The sequence below is a fragment of the Gekko japonicus genome, unplaced genomic scaffold (assembly GCF_001447785.1).
Source record: "Gekko japonicus isolate JY-2015 unplaced genomic scaffold, Gekko_japonicus_V1.1 scaffold803, whole genome shotgun sequence".
Taxonomy (NCBI): Eukaryota; Metazoa; Chordata; class Lepidosauria; order Squamata; family Gekkonidae; genus Gekko; species Gekko japonicus.
In genome coordinates, this window is record NW_015167562.1 from 547153 (window position 1) to 569616 (window position 22464).

A 22464-nucleotide genomic window follows, 5' to 3' on the forward strand; every position below is an offset into this window, starting at 1 on the left:
ATCCAGTAAATGTGTAACATTTTAAGGGGGTCATGTTATATTAAGGGTTGTCTTCCTTTTGAGTAAACCCAGTACTCCAAACTAAGCCCTCAGTGAAGCTACAGTGGTTCTAACAAAGTGATTTAAGGATGACCATTTCAATAAGGAATATGTCTGTAATAACAATGTGTACAAGTGATATGTATGTATTATGTTCCTGACTTTTTGGACAAGGTGGGAAGCACAACCCCCATCAGTATTTGAGCTGCAGATATCTCAAAACTTAAACACATATACATTCCTTGACATATTATAGAGGATTTAGAGTATTTAAGCTCCCAAACTAAACCGGAAGTTTGAGAAGGAAGAGTCTGGGAAAGACTAACCATGCAGTATTTTAACAAAACTAGGGATAAAAATATGACAAGAGTACATTTGTATAATAACTTGCAGGCTGTCCAAGATAAGTTATGTTTTTTCAGTATAGGTTCTCCACATTGAAAAACTTGGAGAATTTTCAAATATTTTGTGATCCTGTTGACTTAAAGCAATCTTCTAAAATGTTATCATGGTATATGCACAAACTATTAAATTAGGTTCAGTATAAGTAGTTGCTCAAGTTACCAGTTAGTTTGGGAACTATACATTAAAGGCAAATCTTTTTACACAGGATTAGCCATTACAACAGCAGGCTGCCCAATTCAAACTTTAAACTTTAATTTCTCCTTCCAAAAATATTTCACTGCATTTCCAAGTTCATATTATCTGGATCAGAATTCATTTATTTACCATTTTTGTCTGAATCAATACCTTGTTTAAAATTTATTTTCCTATCCTTCATTATATCCTTAATAAAAATAACCATGATACATTATTAACTCATGCAAACAATCACCTTCTATATAGTCTCTGCTGTTCTTATGCTTACTCAGGTTTATGTTATGTAACTGGGGGGGGACCTTTTTAAAACTTAATTTCTTGGTGTATTTTGGATTAAGGTCTGTTCTTTCCAATTTTTTTCCATGTGAGTGTGGGTTAGGATGTGGACCTTAGTGGACTTTAATCTACACAATTTAAAATAGCTGTAAGCATTCTTCCACAAGTTGCATTTCCCTGCTTTGTTTTCCATCCTCTTCTACAGACCACAGCATTAGTGAATCTCATTAAGCCCATAAGGGTTTGTTTATATTTCTGTAAACTTCTCATCACATAGCTGACATATACTAGATTTTATGTGCACGGTTCAACTGACGTGCCATTCAGTTTGTTTTTGCTCTTGCTTTTATAGAGAATTTTCTTGTTGAGAATGCGTGTTAGGGTTCCTCCCTTTCTTCGAGTACCATCAGATGTCGGCTGTTGTAGGTAAATGAGGTCATTATGTGATTGGCTCATGCCTGGGTCTTTCTGGTGGTGCCGTCGGAGGAAAAACAATCTTGCACCCTTTTTAAAAATTCCACCTGCAGTAGTGAAGACGTAAAAGTAGTAGAGAAATATTTTAGGTAGAAAACAGCACTTTATCTTGTTTGTTTCCTAAACAAAGTACTTGGTACAAATGCAATCCCATTCCATTCCCCCCCCCCCCCCCCCCCCCCCGCACACATTTAATACAGAAGCAGAAACAAACAGGTCAGGTCTTTCTTTAAGGGTCAAAGCAGATGGGATGGATACAACAGATTTCAGACATTAAGCTTAATTACAGCCACAAAAGTTACTCTGATGCAGACTGAGGCTCATGTGGGGAGGGGGAACAGGGGGGTTTAACACTTATGTTCCTGAATGATTTTGTAAATTGAAACTGCCCCTCTCCCCTTTTTAAAGGAAATGAAAGGTTGCAAAAGTGTGGAAAGTCTGGTATGATTTTGGGATAAACCTCTTCTCTCTGCATCAGGGCAGTGTGTGGCAATAACTGACCTTTAAAAGATGACAGGAGGATCCAATCACTGGTCTCCCAGTATTTTGTTTGTCTTGACCCAAAGTTTTAACCAACAAGGCATATCAAACAGCAATAATTAACAACTGTATAGCACTGTTCAAAAGTGCTTTGTGTATATATTCTCAGTAGCCAGTGGAGATCACGAGCGCAGAGTGTGTCAGCGTAATGCTGGAGGCTGAGGAGGGTTTGGCGATTTGGCTGGTGTACTGACCGCCTAATGCACCAGCCAATAGTCTGCTGTCCCTGCTGGAGGCCGTATCAGGCTGGCCGTTGGAACACCCAAGGCTGATTTCAACGTCCATGCCGAGGATGCGGCCTCTAGCTGGGCTATGGATCTAGTGTCATCCATGGCGGCGCTGGGACTCTCTCAACTGGTATCGGCCCCCACGCATTGAGCCGGTCACATGCTCGATCTGATCTTCACGGCAGGGGTGATGGTGAACCGGATCACTGCTGAGGCAGTGCCATGGTCGGACCACCAGGCCCTGAAGGCCCGTCTGAATGTGCCATCCTGACCCTGTGTAGGCGGTGAGCATATTTTTGCTCGCCCGCGCTGCCAAATGGACCCTATGCGGCTTCAGATGGCTTTGTGGGATCCGGAACCCCCTGGCAGCTCGTTGGATGAGCTAGTGGAGGACTGGCATGACCGGCTCTCCACGGCCATCGACGAGATCGCTCCCAGGCATCCTCTCCGAACTCATGTTAGGCGGGCGCCCTGGTATACCCAGGAGTTGTGCCAGCTGAAGCGAGAGCTGAGACGACTAGAGAGACGGTGGTGCCACACTCGCAACGAGTCCTCAAGAGCATCCTATAGGACGTTTAGGAGATCCTATGAGATGGAGTCAAAGGGACCCTATGCAGCTCCAGATGGCTCTGCGGGATCTGAGGCTCCCTGGCGGCTCATTGGATGAGCTGGTGGAGGACGGGCATGGTCGGCTCTCCATAGCCATCGATGAGATTGCTCCCAAGCACCCTCTCCACACTAGTCTTAGGCAAGCGCCCTGGTATACCCAGGAGCTGCGATAGCTGAAACGAGAATTGAGACAGCTAGAGAGAAGTGTCGAGAACATCAACCACGTGCGACCTTGATCCGTGCCCCTCCTGGCTCATTAAGGCGGGCCAAAAGGGGTTTCGAGGTGCCCTATGGGAGATTATTAACAAGTCCCTCTCAGAGGGGCTGTTCCCTAAGGCACTCAAGGAAGCGATGGTCTGCCCTCTCTTGAAAAAACCCTCTCTGGACCCGACCGAATTGGCCCACTATCGGCTGGTGTCCAATTTGCCCTATTTGGGCAAACGTATTGAGACGGCGGTGGCGATACAGCTACAGAGTTTTCTGGAAGATGCTTCAGTCTTAGACCCCTTCCAGTCCGGCTTTCACCCGGGTCATGGGACGGAAATGGCATTGGTCGCCCTGACAACCTCCGAAGGAATCTGGATCGAGGTGGTGTGGCAGCACTGTTGCTACTTGACCTGTCGGTCGCATTTGATACGGTTGACCACCAGTTGCTGACCCACTGACTCGCCGACGCGGGGATTCCGGGGCTGGCCCTTCAATGGTTTGCTTCTTTTCTCCAAGGTCGGGGACAAAGGGTGGTGATAGGGGAGCAGCGGTCCCGGAGGCACCCTCTTGATTGTGGGATGCCTCAGGGAGCAGTGCTGTCACCTATGTTGTTTAACATCTACATGCGCCCCCTTGCCCACATTGCCCAGAGGTATGGGCTTGGGTGTCATCAATATGCGTATGACACCCAGCTCTATCTGATGCTGGGCGGCTGGTTGAACTATGACCCAGATGACCTTCAACGAGCGTTGCAAGCCGTGGCTGGTTGGCTCAGACTGAGTCGGCTGAAACTAAACCCAGCGAAGACGGAGGTCCTGGGCCTAGGTCGGGGTGGTTCAGGGTTGGGACTCCCTCTCCCGACTTTCGATGGGGCGCCTTTGGTGCCAGCGTCGGAGGTTAGGAGTTTGGGAGTGCTCCCGGACTCCTCTTTAACAATGGCAGGTAGCAGTCACTGCCAAGTCGGCCTTTAATCATCTTCGGCTGGTACGGCAGTTGGTTCCCTTCCTTGACCGTGATGACCTGGCTACAGTGATCCATGCGACAGTTACCTTGAGGCTGGACTACTGTAACGCTCTCTACTTGGGGGCTGCCTTTGTTGGAAATGCGGAAGCTGCACCTAGTGCAGAATGCAGCAGCCAGGCTGTTGATGGGTCTCCCTAGGCGGGACCACATCCAGCCTGTGATGAAGGCGCTGCACTGGCTGCCAATAGCGTAACGGATCTGCTTCAAAGTGCTTGTTCTTACCTTTAAAGCCCTTTATGGTCAGGGTCCGGCATACCTAAGGGACCGCCTTTCCCCATATGTTCCCCCAAGGGCACTACGGTCGGGGGCCAACATCTTTTGACTACCCCAGGCCTCAAGGACATCAAATTCGCCGAGACTAGGGCCAGGGCCTTTTTTGTGGTGGCTCCTACCTGGTGGAATGAGCTCCTGGAGGAGATCTGGACCCTGCGGGATCTTGCGCAGTTCCACAGGGCCTGCAAGACGGAGCTCTTCCACCAGACCTTCGAGTAGGAGCCGCCGCCGCTACTGTTCCACCAATGCACCGCCGCTGAAAATTGGCGGAGATACCATCAGGGTGCAAGCGGGCCCTGGGAAGAAGACTGGTTATCTGCCATTTTGGAACTTACGTCGTTGGTTCGGATCCACCCTACCAGAACCCATCTTGGAACTGGGAACATCAGAGCACCAGCACTTTGTTGTATTATTGTTATGTTTTTATTCTGTTTTAATTGTTTTAAATATGGCTTTTGCCCCAATTGTTAGCCGCCTTGAGCCTTAGGGGAGGGTGGGATATAAATCAAATTATAAATAAAATAAATAAATAAAACTGTAGATTACTGTATGTAGCAAAAGCAGGGTTGAGACAGACACTGCCTTTTTTCTAGGACATTCCTAGAAAAGCCCCAGTGTCTGTCAGTATTATGGCTGAAATAATTATTGGGGACTGTCCACAACTCTCTTTTAGCCACTATAATCATTGCTCAGAGCTAGTCAACTGCAATATTCCAATAGCAATTTGCTGTATCATTTTATGTGTTCATGTACATTAAAATAGCTTTCTACTTAGTTGCAAAGCATAGTAGAATTCCTGAAAATGGAGCAGAAATGCTCAGTGCGGAACAGTTCACACAGAAGCAGAATTCATAGTCAGTGGTATACTATTTTTTTAAGACAGAAGAACACACTTTAAATTATTTTATACAAGTTAAATTTTGTGCAAAAAAGGTCTCCCATCTTGAGCAAGTGATATAAGTAGTACAGGCAGGGCCCTGAAGAAAAAAGTGAGGATTCCGTTTTGATGAGAGAAACTCCAGATCAGAAAACATTTCTTTGCAATCGGTTTAGGACAACAGATATAGCCTTTCACAATTCAGCACTTTAGAGGCCCACTGGTTTCAATGGAAGAGTTAAGCATGTTCTTCAGCTTATCCTACATAAATCAAAAGGGAATTAACATAGCTGTGAATGGATCATGCCTCTAGTTATTTAGAGTTGCAAACATAAGCATGTCAACCAGGAAATAAGCCCCAGTGAACTCAGTGAAATTTATTTCTAAATGAAGCAACTTAGGACTGGGCAACAGAGGAATGTAACTGTGATGCTTTGTTTTAAGAACTGTTCCTGAGGCCAGAAAACATTCAATACCTGGCAATAATGGCAAAAATATATTTGGTATTAGTTCCTGGAAACATTTCTGCTTTTTATTAAAAAGTAATTAATTCTTCAGTTATAATAATGCAAGATACATAAGAAGCAAAAAAGGGAAGGGGGAATCAGTGGCGTGACATAATCCTATTGGTGATACGGCATTTTTTACTCATTTATTCATTTCCTTACCACTTCATACCTCATAGTTCTCAAACTGGTACATAAGGATAAAATACACAACACTATACTATAGTGTATGTGATGACATACCAAGAGGCTGACTGGTATGCAATCATAAGAACACAAAATAATTGCCCATGAAATGTCCTTTTTGCATTTGCAAATACATTCTTCTTGTTATGCATTATTTTGTTAGAAGTTTGTTCCTCCTTTTTTAACGTGCCCTATGCCCGGTACAGCTCAGGGTAGGGCGTCACTTCTCCCCTTACTCAAGAAAGGAACTATTTATTTGCAAATGTTGATTCATGTTCCAGACATAATATGAAAACTACATATCTAGCTTGGTTATCTACCTAGGAGGCTAATCTAGTCTCAAAGCAGCAGGACAATCAAATTAAATCAAATTTATTACGGTTGAGACCAGCAAGGTTAAAATACAACTTGGACAACTAATACATAAAGTTTAAAATCACGGCACAATTAAAATTTATACTTCAGCCTTCTGCATTTTCTTAGACAGATAGTTACGCTTTCTAAGAGGCACTGCACAAAACCTTGCCACCGCATAAGATACAGGTTTTTGACTGTCTTCTAGTGTTGTCCATGGTGGACCTAGTGTCGTCCATGGCGGCGCTGGGACTCTCTCAACTTGTTACGGCCCCCACGCATTGAGCCGGTCACACGCTCGATCTGATCTTCGCGGCTGTCGTAAGAGTGGACCGGATTACTGCAATAGTAGTGCCATGGTCGGACCACCAGGCCCTGAAGGCCTGTCTGAATGTTCCACCCCAACCCCACTTAGGCAGCGAGCGGATTTTTGCTCGCCCACGCTGCCAAATGGACCCTATACGGCTTCAAATGGCTTTGCGGGATCCGAAGCCCCCTGGCAGCTCGTTGGATGAGCTAGTGGAGGACTGGCATGACCGGCTCTCCACGGCCATCGATAAGATTGCTCCCAGGCATCCTCTCCGAACTTGTGTTAGTCGGGCGCCCTGGTATACCCAGGAGTTGCGCCAGCTGAAGCGAGAGCTGAGACGACTAGAGAGACGGCGCCGCGCTCGCGACGAGGCCTCAAGAGCATCCTATAGGACGTTTATGAGATCCTATGAGATGGCAGTCAAGGCCGCAAAGAGAGAGTTCTATGCGACCAGGATTGCATCTGCTAGCTCATGCCCGGCACAATTATTTAGTACAATTTGGTCGTTGACAGCTCTGCCACAGGGCAGGCAAAACGTGAGGCTGTGAGGCATTTGCGAGCTATGTTGCAGAGAAAGTCTTGGCGCTCCGCCGTGACCTCCCCGCCACAATTGATACAGTGAGCGAACTTGAGGCCCTGTGCACGCCTTTGGAGCTGGGTTTAATGAGTTTTTGCCCACTCAGCCTGGAAGAAGTTGACAGATTGCTTGTATCTGTGCGCCCAACCACATGCGACCTTGATCCGTGCCCCTCTTGGCTCATTAAAATGGGTCATGAGGGGTTTCGAGGCGCCCTGCGGGAAATTGTCAACAAGTCTCTCTTGGAGGGACGGTTCCCCAGGGCACTCAAGGAAGTGATGGTCTGCCCTCTCTTGAAAAAAACATCTTTGGACCTGGCCGAATTGGCCAACTATCGGCCAGTGTCCAATTTGCCCTATTTGGGCAAACTTATTGAGAGAGCGGTGGTGACACAGATGCAGGGCTTTCTGGATGACGCTTCTGTCCTCGATCCCTTCCAGTCCGGCTTTTGCCCAAGTCACGAAGTGGAGACTGTACTGGTCGCTCTGACTGACGATCTCCGTAGGCATCTGGATCGAGGCGGTATGGCGGCACTGTTGTTAGATCTGTCGGCCGCATTTGATACGGTCAACCACTAGTTGCTGACCCACTGCCTTGCCGATCCAGGGGCTTGCCCTTCAATGGTTGGCCTCTTTTCTCCAAGGTCGGGGACAAAGGGTGGCAATAGGGGATCAACAGTCCCGGAGGTGGCCCCTCGAATGTGGGGTACCTCAGGGGGCAGTGCTATCCCCGATGTTGTTTAACATCTACATGCGCCCCCTTGCCCAGAGTTGCGGGCTTGGGTGTCATCAATATGCAGATGACACCCAGATATATCTGATGTTGGGCGGCCAGTCGGACTCCACTCCAGATGACCTTTATCGGGCATTACAGGCCATGGCTGGTTGGCTCAGACTGAGTCGGCTGAAATTAAACCCGGCAAAGACGGAGGTCCTGGGTCTGAATCGGATCGGCCCGACCTTCGATGGGGTGCCACTGGTGTCATCGTCGGAGGTTAGGAGCTTGGGTGTGCTCCTGGACTCCTCGTTAACGATGGAGGCCCAGGTAGCAGCCACTGCCAAGTCGGCCTTTTACCACCTTTGGCTGGCGCAGCAGTTGGTCCCCTTCCTCGACCATGATGACCTGGCCACAGTGATCCATGCGACGGTCACCTCGAGACTGGACTACTGTAACACTCTCTACATGGGGCTGCCTCTGTCACAAATTCGGAAGCTGCAACTAGTGCAGAATGCTGCAGCCAGGCTGTTGATGGGTCTCCCTAGCAGTGTTCCCTCTAAGCTGAGTTAGTGTGAGCTAGCTCACAGTTCTTTAGCCTCCAGCTCATACATTTTTGTCTTAGCTCAGGAAGGGTGGCTCCAGAACAAACTAATTTATGCAGTAGCCAAACCGCCTGCTCACAACTTCAATGCCAGGAGCTCACAGAGTAGAATCTTTGCTCACAAGATTCCACAGCTTAGAGGGAACATTGCTCCCTAGACTAGATCACATCCAGCCGGTGCTGAAAGCGCTGCACTGGTTGCCAATGGCGTACCGGATTCGCTTCAAAGTGCTGGTTCTTACCTTTAAACCCCTATATGGCCAGGGACCGGCCTTCTTAAGGGACCTCCTTTCCCCGCATATTCCCCCAAGGGCACTACTGTCGGGGAGCCAAAACCTCCTGGATATCCCAGGCCCCAAGACCATCAAACTTGCTACGACCAGGGCTAGGGCGTTCTCAGTGGCGGCTCCTATCTGGTGGAATGAGCTCCCAGAGGAGATCCGGGCCCTGCGGGACCTTGTACTGTTCCGCAGGGCCTGTAAAACGGAGCTCTTCCACCAGGCTTTCGAGTAGGAGCCGCCGCCACTACTATTCCATCAACGCTTTCCCACCATCGCAGGTGTGGGTATCATTGGAGGAAGTGGGACATCCCTAGCGGATGACAGAGTCGTGGGGACATACACTGCTGTGGTTGTTCAGCTATAACATCTTAGAACATCATCTTGGTTTCACGATTCAGAGTGAGTATTGGAGCACCGATAATTTATTTTAAGAATTTTATTTTATTTAACTGTAGTATGTGTATTATTGTATTTTATACTTTTTTATTGTTATAATCTGGCATTTATGCCTCTGTTAGCCGACCTGAGCCTTCGGGGAGGGTGGGATACAAATCCAAAGAAATAAATAAAATAAATAAACAAATAAAAGGTATATCCAAAGAATTTCAGGGTTAAATCAACATAATATTGTAAAGGCTTAAATCTAGAACGTAGAGGAATAAGTATAAACAGGTTGCTTACCTGTAAACTATGATCTTCGAGTGGTCATCTGTGCAGTCACACCCATGGGATTATGTGCCTGCACTGATCCGAATCGGTGGTATGCAAAGCTCACAAAGGGATTTTCACGCCTCCCTCCCAGGCATGCACGGGAACTTCACTGTGCATGCCCAAGGAGGCGGGGCGCGGACATCCCACCAGTTCCTTCTGACCGCTGTCATGTCAATAACCGGAGAAAAGTACTGAAGCGACAGCAGTGGTGTGACTGCACAGGCGGGTGGTGTGACTGCACAGATGACCACTCGAAGATCATCAGTTACAGGTAAGGAACCTGTTTATCTTCTTCGTGGTCTCTGTGCATCACACCCATGGGAGATTGAAAAGCAGTGGCTCACCGCAGGTGGGAGCTGTCGCAAATTCAATGCTCTGTCGACAAAAGGACTAGGCGACCAAGGTCCACTCTGTGGCATTCACGAACATCAACAGCATATTACTGGATGAAGGTGTTCGGAGTAGACCATGTCGCAGCCCCACAGATCGCTGACAGGAAAGCACCCTTCAAGAAGGCTGTAGACGTAGCCATAGATCTTGTGGAGTGTGCTCGCACAGGCAAGGGCAACGGGCATTTAGCCAACTGGTAGCACAGTTTAATAGTCTCCACAATCCATTTGGAGAGACGTTGTGCCAAGCTTTTTTGTCCTGTGGAGTGACTGGAGTAGGAGACAAAAAGGTGATTGTCCCTCCTACTTGAACGTGTCCTGTCCAGGTAAAAAAGTAGCGCCCTCTTAACATCTAGTGCACGGAGGAGATGCTGTTGGCCATCTTTCAGACTAGGAAAGAAGTTCGGCAAGAAGATCTCAGAGCTTAGGTGGAACTCAGAGACCACTTTAGGCAGGAACGAGAAGTCAGGTACCAGTCTCACACCATTCAGTAGGAAGGTAAGGAAGGGTGGGTCATGACGAAGGGCCACGAGTTCGCCCACCCTCCTAGCTGAGGTAATGGCACTGATAAAGGCAGTTTTCCATGCTGCATGTTTTAGCTCGCAAGTTGCCATAGGCTTAAAAGGGCCGTCCCATCAGATGGCGTAGTACCAGCAGCAAGTCCCACAAGGGTACCAGTGAACGGATTGGTGGATATAGGTGAAGGAGACCTTTAAGAAATTTCTTTGAGACCGGGTGAGAAAAGACGGAAGAACCTTTGAAGCCCGGATGGTAGGCAGAAATAGCCAACAAATACTCCTGATTGAGGAGTGCAAGAGGTCCTTCTCTGCCAGTGAAAGCAGAAATTCTAAGACCTGGTCAAGCTTGACAGAAGCCGGGGGCACATCCGAGGGCTGTATGGAGGCCAATAAACGAGTCCACTTCCCACTGTAGGAACGTCTCATAGAATTCTTCCTGGCATTGAGTAGCACAGTGGTGATTCTATCCAAGAATGTTAATTGTCCACTAGATAAGCTGTTAGCTTGTGTACTTCATGGAACAGCAGAGCTCCTCCCTCTGCTAGGAGCAGATCTGGCACCTGTGGGAGAGGATGGCAAGCCTTGGCCAGCAAGAGGAGGTTGGCAAACCAAAGTTGCCTTGGCCACCAGGGGGTGATCAGGATGCACCTCGTGTGGACCGTCCTCAGCAGCAGCGGCAGAGGGAAAAACATGTATAGGAAGTTGTTGTCCCATGGGTAAAGGAGCCTATCTCCCAAGGCCTTAGGATCTTATGCTCCCCTGTAGCAAAACAGGTTGCACTTCGAATTGCACCTGGTCGCAAAGACGGGACGTAGGTAGGTCCAGTTCAGCTCCCAGTCGTGACACTGAGACCCCTGCTGAGCAGGTCCGCATGCACATTGGCCTTGCCCGCAATGTGAGAGGCAATGGGAAAGATGTGCAGTGGTATGCACCAAGCCCAAAGGTCTAGAGCCAGGAGGCAGAGACTGCGGGAGACCATTCCTTCCTTCCTGTTGATGTAACCGAGGGCCATCGTATTGTCGGTCAACACAGTCAAACATTTTCCTGTGAGAAGAGGCTGGAAACATTAGATGGCCAGTTGGATTGCCAAATTTCCAGAAAATGTATGTGTTTTCTTGAGGCCACGGCATCCCACTTGTGACCTACAGAGAGGCCGTTGAGGTGGGCTCCCCAGCCCCACAGACAGGCGTTGGTCATGAGGGTGAGACCAGGAGTGAGGGGATGGAAAGGGATACCCTGCGGCAGGTTGTCTGACCATGTCCACCAGAGAAGGGAATCGCGTGCCTCATGTGGCGGAGAGAGACGAACCAACTGGGACATCCATAGGGGCTTGAAGTGCCATATGAACCAAAGCTGGAGTGGAGAGCCAGTTTGGTGTAGTGGTTAAGTGCGCGGACTCTAATCTGGGAGAGCCGGGTTTGATTTCCCACTCCTCCACTTGCACCTGCTGATGTGACTTTGGGTCAGTCACAAGCTTTGGCACAGCTGTCCTTGAAAAACAGCAGTTTGTGTCAGAGTTCTCTCAGCTCCACCCACCTCAGAAGGTGTCTGTTGTGGGGAGGGGAAGGGAAAGGAGTTTGTAAGCCGCTGTGAGACTCCAAGTGAAGGGCGGGGTATAAATCCAATCTCTTCTTCTTTTTCTTGGACGCATTCTCAGCCTTGCAAAGTGAAGGACGGCAGTTGTAGCTGCCATCAGGCCCAGAAAGCATTGAATCTGGAAAGCAGATGATGTGTCCTGAAGTCGAACTTGTTCTGCAAGAGCAGTCAGGGTTAGGGCCCTGCCTGGGGTAGGAAAGCTCTGCATTCTCTGGAGTAGAGTATCACCCCTATGAACTGCACTCTTTGAGAAGGAACCAGTTGCAACTTTTTGTGGTTGACCCGGAGATCGAGGCAACGAAGGACATTGAGGGCCTGGGATATATGGTGAATAAGAAAGTCCCTGGAAGGAGCGACCAGAAGCTAGTCATCCAGATACGGGAACACCGTCAGGCCACAGAGGCGGAGATGTGCCACAACAACCACCATCGTCCTGGTGAAGACCCGTGGGGCCGTGCTGAGGCCAATCGGTAGACTCCTGTATTGGTAGTGGCTGCCTCCTATCACAAACCTGAGGTATTTTCTATGGAAAAGTGGATAGTTAAATGGAAATAGGCATCCTCGAGGTCGAGGGTGGCCATCCAGCATCCTCGGGACAGGAGAGGCGGAATGACTAGTAGGAATATCATTTTGAACTTCTGGTACTGTATATAGGCATTGAGGCCACGAAGGTCTAAGATCGGCCTCTGCCCGCCGCCCCTTTTGGGTACCACGAAGTACCGGGAATAAAAACCGAGTCCCTGGTGATCTAGAGCCACGGGTTCTATAGCACCCTTCGATAGAAGTGTGGTGACTTCTTCGGGGAGGAATGACGATAGTGGAGTGGTGATGACTACAGGAAGAGGTGGGAGTTCCATGAATTCAATGGAATATCCCTTGGCTAAGACCCATTGTCCGACATAATGGTGGCCCAGACCTGCAAATAGGGATGAAGGCGGGTAGGGTCGGAAGAGGTAGACAGGTGGAAGTCAAAGGCCCTGTTTGCCAGGTTTAGGTTGTTTAGGTCTGACAAGTTGCTGTCCAGAGCTGTATCTTTGCCTGGTCGGGTACTGCTGCCTGTTTGCAGATAGAGACCGACGTGGTCTGTAGCCTTTGTCCGGTGACGGTTTAGTGTACTGACGTAACGAGACCAAGAGCAAGTATGAAAGGGCTTAGAGGGGACCGAGACCCCCAGCGACCTCGAGGCCTTAATGCTCTTATCCATGTCCTGGAGCGTCAAATCAGTGGCTGCATGAAAGAGCCCCTGGCCATCGAAAGGTAAGTCCTCTATGTACGCCCTGGTGTCAGCAGGGAGCATGGTGGTTCTAAGCCAGGAATCCCTACGGAGGGCAACTGCGGATGCCCTACCGAGGGCAACTGCAGATGACATTGTTTTGGAAAATGTGTCCAAATAATGTTTTGAGGAATTGATGATTTGTTTAGAAAGCAGCAAGCCTTCCTTTTGCAGCTTCCTGGCCTCCTGACATTTGTCCTCATGCATCGAGGTCAAAAGGTCGGAAAAATGCTCCCAGAGTGAGTACTGGTAACGGCCCATACAAGCAATATAATTAGATGTCTTAATTCCAGGAGCTCCAGCTGAGTAGAAACGACAACCAATGGAATCCAACTTCTTGCTCTCCTTATCGGAAGGGGTAGCAAGAGTATATTTATTATTTGAGGCTGACAACACGACCATGGAGTTGGGCTTGGGGTGGATATGAAGGAATTCAGCCTCGGTCTCTTGGACCCGATACATATGATCCAGACATCTGGACGACACTGGAACAGAAGATGGCTTATCCCACAGAGCCTTAGCTGCCTGTAAGAGGACGGTCGACATCAGGAGGTATCGATCTGCACGACATAAAATACAGCATCCGACACTGAAGGTTGGGGTTGGACTATCGACAGTCCCAGGGAATGTGCCATCCTCTTAACCAAATCTCCATATGAAGAAAGATCCTCCAAAGGAGAGATCAGTAGATTGTCTGACACCATAGGCTTTGGTAAAGGTTCCTCAGGTGACTCGAGGCATTCCAAATCATCGGAGCCGGTATCGGAGACTAAGGATCTGGAAGGCGATACTGGTGCTATAGGGGTATCTGGTATCAGAGCGACTTTCGGTGGTAAAGCAGGGGCGGAACGGAGAGGAGAGGGTGGGCGACGAGGTTCCTCTGGAGGTTTGGATTGAGACGCGGAAGGCTTAGATTTACGTTGGGGAGAGTGTGAACAACGTGACCCACGGTCCCACTCTGACTGTGGCCTAAGCGTCAGCCATGGCATCGATGCTGACATTGGATATGAGGTGAACCAATAAGGCATGTTGTGCCTACGCTCCCACGGTACAGGTGGGTCAAAGTAGGTCAGGGAGTGCGGTCTCAATTCCCGTCTGGGTGAGTATGAAAGCATGGGTCTGGAATGACGGTACTCAGGGCACTCCTCAGATCGATATCGATGTCCCTCATGTCTGGGGGACCTGGATCGTCGATATCGAGAGTCCGGCCGAGATCAATCTCTTGTCCAAGAAACAGCCGAAGGAGAGCAAACTATACGAGGCCTACATGGGACGATGTACTTGACATCCCATTGCGAGGCCGAGATCGGTCCGGTGTCAATGGAGACCTCCGATACTGGGGGGTTCAGTTGCCAAATGGGTGAGTCCAGTAACTCAATTATAGGCAGCTCCGGTTCGGAAGAGTCCTCGATGTCGGGTTGCGACCACTGAAAAATGGCACCAAAATAAAAAGAGGGCTCTCGTATGAGCCGAAGTAAATTTTACCTCAGAGTGGGGGGGGAGGGAGGCGGAAAGCTGCCTGAGGGGCGGTGGACTTCAGAAAAAGGGTTTTTTGGTGGTTTTTTAAGATAAAGAATAAAATAAATGTAGTAAAAGGAGAAAATAAAAACGATTTGAATAATCCCTCATGAGAGGAAAATAATGCTTCTTCAACGACCGGCAGAAAACAAGCTGTTAACAGCGCAGTGGTCAGAAGAGAACTGGCGGGATGTCCGCGCCCCGCCTCCTTGGGCATGTGCAGTGGGGTTCCCACATGTGCTTGGGAGGGAGGCACAAAAATCCCTTTGTGAGCTTTGCATATCACATTACTCGAACAAGGACAACATCTTTGCTGCAGAGGCTGTTGAGAAAATCTACCCTGTAGAACTGCAGATGGAAATGCATCAAAACGTGCTCTTGAGAGGGCCCATCTGTACCTCTCATAGGTGATATATGAAAGGTATGAAGGTACTATATAGCTTGGTCCTTTTTTCAAACTCCTATAGCTTAACGGAAGTATTGCCTCATCGTTTTGGGACTCTATGTCAGTTAACCTTTGAGAAATTAAAGCTTTTGTTTTATTCAGTCCCATATACAGCAAGAATTCTGGCTCCAATCCAATCAGCTTAATTTTATCAATTATTTTTAAGGACCATATAGGATAAGGATCAGAGGCTAACAACAGGGGAATTAGTCCCTTGGGTTCAAGGTGCATTCTCAGCCAGTAGTGTACTGTATGTTCCCAAACTTTTAATTCTACTTTAGGCAGTCTAGCTTCTTGTCTAAGGATGACATTGGAAGTACATCTAGGTGCACTGAAAAGGGATCTCAAAAACTTGGACTGAACCAATTCAAGGAACTTGACATTAGAGGAGAGTCCCAATTGAGAGCCATATAAAAGACGAGTTATAGATTTAGCTTGAGAAAGCTTCAAGGCCGCAGGTATAAAACTCAGCAGGACAACCCAGCTTTAACTGATGTGACTTAGAACATCAGCTTTCTTTCTTCATTTATACCCTGTCTTTCTCCCCAATTTGGACTCAAAGTTACTTACCTCATTTCCCCCCTCTCTTCCATTTGATCCTCACAACAACTTGCTGAGGTAGGTTAGGCTAAGTGTGTGACTGGCCCAAGGTCACACAAGCTTCTATGGCAGAGGGCTGGTTCAATCCAGGGTCTCCTCGATCTAGTCTGATACTAATCACACCAGCTCTTTGGCACACTTTCTTCCTTCTGCTTCTCAAAATAGTACAATAGGCTTTAATAATCCATGGTGACAGATAATACTTGGGGCCTGTGAAGTAGATATTAAATTCTGGCAGTCCACTGGAAGCCCCAAATAAAGCAATGGGAACTCATGTTCCAGCTCTCTCTATTTACTTATCTACGAATTAGATTTGGGTATAAACTACTGCTAGCAAAGCACAATTCACAGAAGAATCTTTGGCACACTTCCCTTGTTTCTGCCCTTGTGTCCCCTGAAAAGCTGCTCCTGAGAGTCAGGGACACATGGGGGAAGGTTCTCGATACAACATGGGCTCTTGAAGCAAGAGGAGGGAAATTAATGGAAATCCCTTCCCCCATTGCATGAATTCTTGCACGGAGTAGGAGCTTGCACAATTGCAGAAGAGGTCTCATGTTCTGCCAATTTCCCATTTCCAATGCAGCTCCCCCCCCCTCACTATATGCCACATCAACCTGCAGGTCCCCCAGATCAATTAGGGGTGTTGATGCTGAAGACAGCTGCAAGTCAAAGATCCTTTCCACATATTGTGTTGTGTTCACAGGAAGTGGGATTCAACCCCATTTATCTTTAAAATGTGACTGCTCCCAGCTAAACTCCTCGCTAATCTGGAAGATAAAGGGGAGGACTACTATGAAAAAAAACCCCCCACAAAAATACAGACCTTTCAGTTAGATTCCAATCTAATTCCTAGCATTTATACTAGATGTGTGACCGCTTCAGAAAATAAATTTGATGTAGACTTAAAACTGTCAATTAAATCTGATATAAAGACATATCCGAGGGAAAAACTACACATAGTTACATTAAAAATGTCTTCTACCCAATACAATAAATATGTCTATAGTCTCCCAAGAGAATAGAGCTTAATCTGAGCCACTGGAGTAGTTTAGAATCTGTCATCAGATGTAGGGTTTGGACTGGGAACAATAAAATACAGTACTGGATATAATCCAGCAATAATGCTCTAACACAATATTTCCCCATCCACAATAAATCCTCAATCACTTCGGACTGACAGAACAGCCTTACAGAATAGAAGAAATCAGATCCAGGTGAGCTTGGACTCCAGCACCTCTCTTGCTAGAAATTAAGCACTGCTTGGGAATTAAAGATGTACAAAAGCCATGCAAGGGAAAGGCCCTGTGAACATGTGTAGTGCTCATGTACCTCCTGTATTTCTTTCTCCGAGTCACTTCTTAATGTTAGAGAACAAAATACACTCTTGTGCATGCACGTGCCCCTCACTTATGAATGCAATAAGTTTTTTCCCCCTTTCAAACATGAACAGCAGCCCAATTCCCTCAGCTGTGTGTGTGTTCTGTGAAGGGAAGATGCCAATTTATATGCACAGGAATTCTTCATCTGAGACAATACATGTTTATTTCTTACTTGGCAGCCAAGTATAAAATGTGCAGCATTGAGAGAAAACATTGCACATGCATATGGGAGCCTCTCATCACATTCACAGAGCCATTTCTTAGATAGTTGACAGAAGCTTCTGCTTGCATACATCTCTGAATCATGCCATAGTTGCACAGTTTTAGATCCAATTGATTCATGCTATATAATTTGGAAGACTGAGACTCCAGATTAACAGGCAATTTGCCAGTTCATACTCAAACTACATGCAACACTAGTAACTATCTTTATGGAGGCGTTCTGTGGTTAAAATGTGCCAAAAGGCATGCAGGCAGGAGTTTTTGAATCCTCTCCACATACTATCTTTCCCTCCCCACAGGAATCTTTCACCCAGCCAAGCCTATTGCGGATACTGGACCCAAGCTAGAGGGAAAAAGAGACTTTAGGGAACAAACTGCAGGGGCAGGAAGATTAATATCAGAGAAGGGATTATTCAGCAGAGGCATACATCCCACCCAGCCACTTGTCCTTCAGGCACTTCAGACTGCATCCCACCCTCTACGTGTGATAGAGGCAGACCACATGATGAGACTTCATAACATGTAGTTTGGCCTCAGATGGAAATTTCTTGGAAACTAAAATTTCCAAGACCTAATCACCATGCCAGGTACTGAATCTTATGACTCCAGTTCACGGATGGTGGATATTCCTGTTGATGTAAACAGTACTTCTGTTGGGAGAGTGGAGTTTAAGATACAGCCTGATGTCTTAGTTTTTTCTTTAACAAATGAGTGTAGTTTAGCCATCTCATATGAACAGCCTATTTTAAGATCTGTCCCTAGGGAACTTTGGGGAGGGAAAAACAGTCACAGAAACAGATGCAGGTTAATAACATTGGTTTCACTGTCCCATTAAGTGTCTCTCAGTAAAACTACAGGTTCTCAAAAACAAAAAGAAATAACTTACTGTGGAGGCAATTAATTCTGGGTATCATAGTGGTCCTCTTAATTTTACAAACAGAATGGGTAAGAAAGATAGGAAGAAGTAAAAATAATTAAACCTCAAATATGCAAATTGAAAGTTATACTGAATTTTGTAACAACTAATTTGAACCTGAAGCTGTGGTTTAACTTTAAAACTTGTTTGTCAAAAGTATTGTTCCTATCAAAAAAGAAAACTAAGATAACTTGAAAACCACTGTTGAATTTTTAACACTAAATACAAACAGAATAGCTACTCACATTGCAATGCTATCATATTATATATAGTTTTAGAGTTCCCACAGTGATGAACCTTTTAAAACAACCTTTACATTACATGAACACATTATTTTCATTCAAAGAGTGACAAGCTGTCCTCTTGCATTCTACAGTTTTGCTCTGCTCTTAGGACTGCTTCACACACTACAAAGTGGTATGATTGTATGTCATGCATCACTTTGAATGAAAGTGCTCTATATCCTGTTTAGACCACTTGTATATATGGGTTTGGATCTAAAGTGTCCTTTAGGGGTGTGCAAAAAATTGGTATTTTTCGGATTCAGGTATACTGAACCTGAAAAATATCGGTATTCCTCAATATTCCTGAACCCCAATTTCCGTAGGGCAATCAGATTCAGTAAATATTCAGGAAACCCGATTATAAACAATGGTCCCTATCTCCCTTATAAATAAAAGCCGAATGGTGGTGGCGCTTCTCTAGAGCATTCCACACGCTCCAAAATCAGTTTGCTCTCTGATCTGTCATTCAGAGGGTCTCCCTATCCACTGGCTGCTTTGCCTGAGTCCTGCCTCCAACATTCTAAACATTTTGCTGTTCCCTGCTGAGGTCGCCACAGCAAATTGATACTAAGTGTCCAAGGCCGGGGCACCCACCCAGAGCCTCTTTCTAGAGGCTGTTGTATTGGGGCTCTGGGGGCTGTTTTTTGAGGTAGAGGTACCAAATTTGCAGCATAGCCGCTGGTGGTTGTCCTAAAAAAAAAAACCCCTCCAAGTCTCAAAATTGTGGGCCAATCTCTCAAAAATCCTCCAATTCTATGGACCCCCAGAGAAGGTGCCCCTAAATCCTCCATTGCTTTCAATGGAGAAAAAAAAGACATTGAAAGGGATTGTGGTCCCTTTAAATGCCTTCACCAACAAACAAGACTCTGCAACAAGTGAACTCCAAAGGTGTTTAAAGGGCTCAGTCCCTTTAAACACCTCCAAGCAGCGAGTTCACCTGGAAGGCATTTAAAGGGACTGTGATCCCTTTAAACGCCTTTAGAGTTCACTTGCTGCATAGCTGTACAGCTTGGAGAAGGCATTTCAAGGGACCACAATCACTTTAAATGCCCTTTAAGTTCAGCTATCCAGTAGTCCCAAAACTTCCAAATATTGTCAGGATTTTGGGAGCTTGGCCATTTTGGATAGCCAAAATTAAGCCTTGGTCAACAAAAAAAATACCTGAAAAATACTTGTAATGTTTTTTCAGGTATTTTTCGGGCTCTGTTATGCCAAATGTACACCCCTAGTGTACTTCCACTGACAAAAGAATCTTCCAATAGCAGGAGTCATTCTGTTTTCAGGAAGATTCCTCTGTCAATGTTAGGGAACCATCGGATCCTGCCTGTTGTGGTGAACAGGCAGCTGTATGTCCATAGGAAATACACAGAATTTCAAAAGATTGTGGGCCAATCTCACAAACAATGCAGTACGCCACAAGTAAACACATGCATAGTATGCTCTCTAATAGTTTGTGGAACTTACTATATATAAAACAGCTCTTCAAGTACAATTATTTAGAATTCTCTAAAGACTGTTCTTTAAATCAGTAAGAAATCAGAATGTGCTTATAGTGTCAGTGTGTTTATAAACACAACTAAGCCAAATGCAAAAATATGTGGAAGTTTTACACTAAAAGCTCATTATAAAAGCAAGGCACCAAATAATGGGGAACAACCAAGAAAATCTTGTTCATATCTAAAAAGCTAAATAGATGAATACATTCAAACACTCCCCCAAAGCCCTTTTATATGGACTTATTTGCCAAAACCATTCTTTCAAGTGTACCACTTATGGATATGGTGCAGAACTGATTACCAAGGAACAGAGTAGAAAGAAAAGGAAAAGTTTTCAACACATGAAGATCTTATTTATGGGCATTTCTGCGTGCTCAACTGAGTCCTGGTTTTCTTGGGAGTCAATCCACAAGCAGTGGAATTCATTTGGGCAGAGTTCTTCTGCACATCTGCCTTCACTAGGCATTTTCACAGTTGTGAACAGTAGGTTGGAGGTGGGTGGGAGTGGATGGGACAAAGAAAACCAACAAAACCATTATGCACAAGAAAAAAGCCAACTCAAAATCAGCTTCCAAAAAAAAATCAGGGTAAAACTGGTCTCAAAATAACCGGGGGGGGGGGGGGGGGGGGGGGGGATGGGGGAAAACAAAAAAACTTGAAGTGAAAAATTAAGACACAAAATGCATGTGAGCAGATAAACCAAAGCAGTATGGGGCCAGAACCAATGGGGGTGGGGGAACATGTGGAAAAGCCGTATGTGTGAAAGCCATCCTCATGGCAAAACTGAACAGTGAGAAGTTCAAGGTTTTAAAGCTTGTTTGCAATGTTAATCATAAGACGACTTAAAACCATTTAATGAGAGGACTTGTTATGGCTACCCTTTGAAAGAGAAAGTGAAAAATATACCTTTGGATTTCTTCACAGTTCCAGATTCCGAGATGCTTATGGAGCTCTCAGACACCTTATCACAGTCATGGTCTAGTAGTGCATTGCTCTGCCACTGCTGGCTGCTGTCATCTAGGGTCCAGGCATCATGGCTGTTTTCCTGGGTGTCTTCATGTGAAGGTAGTGTTTGGGATGCAGACAATGACAGTTCTTCATCAGGAGGGGATTGTGCAACAGACTCCTTCAGAGCAGTAGTGTCATTCTGTACATATGAGCCATCCATGGCTGCTGCATAGTCCATCATGAGGGCAGCTTCACAATCCTGAGATAAATTAGTCTGGAACAATTTAAAAAAAAGAGAGAGAGAGAGAGAAAACATACTAAAGTCAACATAATTTGTACTCCCCCTTTTCTTTATCAAATCAAATTTTCTTTTCCAATTATCAAATCAAATTTTCTTTTCCAATTATCAAATCAAATTTTCTTTTCCAATTAAATTACTTTGTTTTTCATGATGTTGGAGGGGGGCACTGCTCTTTGAGGAATATGAATGTGAATTCCCCTTGGGGTTCTAAACAGAGTTGTGCAATTCTTTAGACTCCACAGCCACTGACCCTTGATTGTGTGTGCTCCTCTTTGCCAATGTCATAACAAAGAGCTACCACTTCTATTAGTAACAACCCTATTAATATATATGTCTTTCTTCAACACGTAGAGGTTGTTGTCACATAAACTGAGCCCACTTGGCTGGGAGAAAGAACCCAGGAGGGAGCTACTTGGAAGGTGTGTTTTGCCTTTCCTCAGCTGCTAAACTACTGGGGAGCATTAACTGCAATTGCTTTGTGAGAGGACAGAGTTTGAGTGAGTGGGAGATTGTAACTTGCTGGTGAGTGGTGTTTTTGTCTGGGTCTGTTTGGGTCTTTTGTCTGGTCTGTTGCTCACTGAGCAAGGTCTATTTCCCTGGGACTGATTGCAGGCTCCACTCTCTGCTGTTGCTGCTGGGAGGCAGGGGCTGTGGGCCTCTAAACTGTAAGGCTCCTCCTAAGCAGAGGCATGTAGGGCCGTGGTGGCTCAGAGAAGACACTGAGCTGCAGACCAGAAGGTATGTAGCTCGGCAGTTCGAGACCCTAGTGCCACATGACAGAGTGAGCTCCTGTCTCTGGCCCCAGCTCCTGCCAACCTAGCAGTTCGAAAGCAAGAAATTGCAAGTGGATAAATAGGTACCGCTTTGGTGGAAAGGTCACAGCGTTCCGTGCGCATCGGCATTTAGTCATGCTGGCCACATGACCATGGAAAGGTCTTCGGACAGCGCTGGCTCTTTGGCTTGGAAGCGGAGATGAGCACTGCCTGCTAGAGTTGGATTTGACTAGCTTTTGAGCTTTTTAAGCAGAGGCATGAGCCTTTGGCACAAGCCGAAGGGTGAGAATCAAATGGCTCTTGACCTATCACTCTTAGACTGTAAATCAGGTCCAAGGATCCTGCAGCACTCTAGATACCTTTAAATCACAAACTAGTTAGAAAGCCAGCAGGGGAGCAGGGGCTCTCCAGTATTTTG

The 22464-nt window shown here is 46.4% G+C and overlaps 1 protein-coding gene across 1 annotated transcript in view; it reads right to left on the reverse strand.

Annotated features, from left to right (window-relative positions):
• Nucleotides 1-892: 892 nt before the first annotated feature.
• Nucleotides 893-22464, reverse strand: part of C2CD2 (C2 calcium-dependent domain containing 2) — a 73996-nt gene continuing 52424 nt past the window's right edge. Inside the window, exons 13-14 of the mRNA XM_015413762.1 lie at nt 20931-21246; nt 893-1436 (exon numbers count right to left, since the gene is read on the reverse strand). Of these exons, the coding sequence (XP_015269248.1) occupies nt 1210-1436; nt 20931-21246 (543 nt within the window). The 3' untranslated portion in view covers nt 893-1209. The remainder of the gene's footprint in view (nt 1437-20930; nt 21247-22464) is intronic.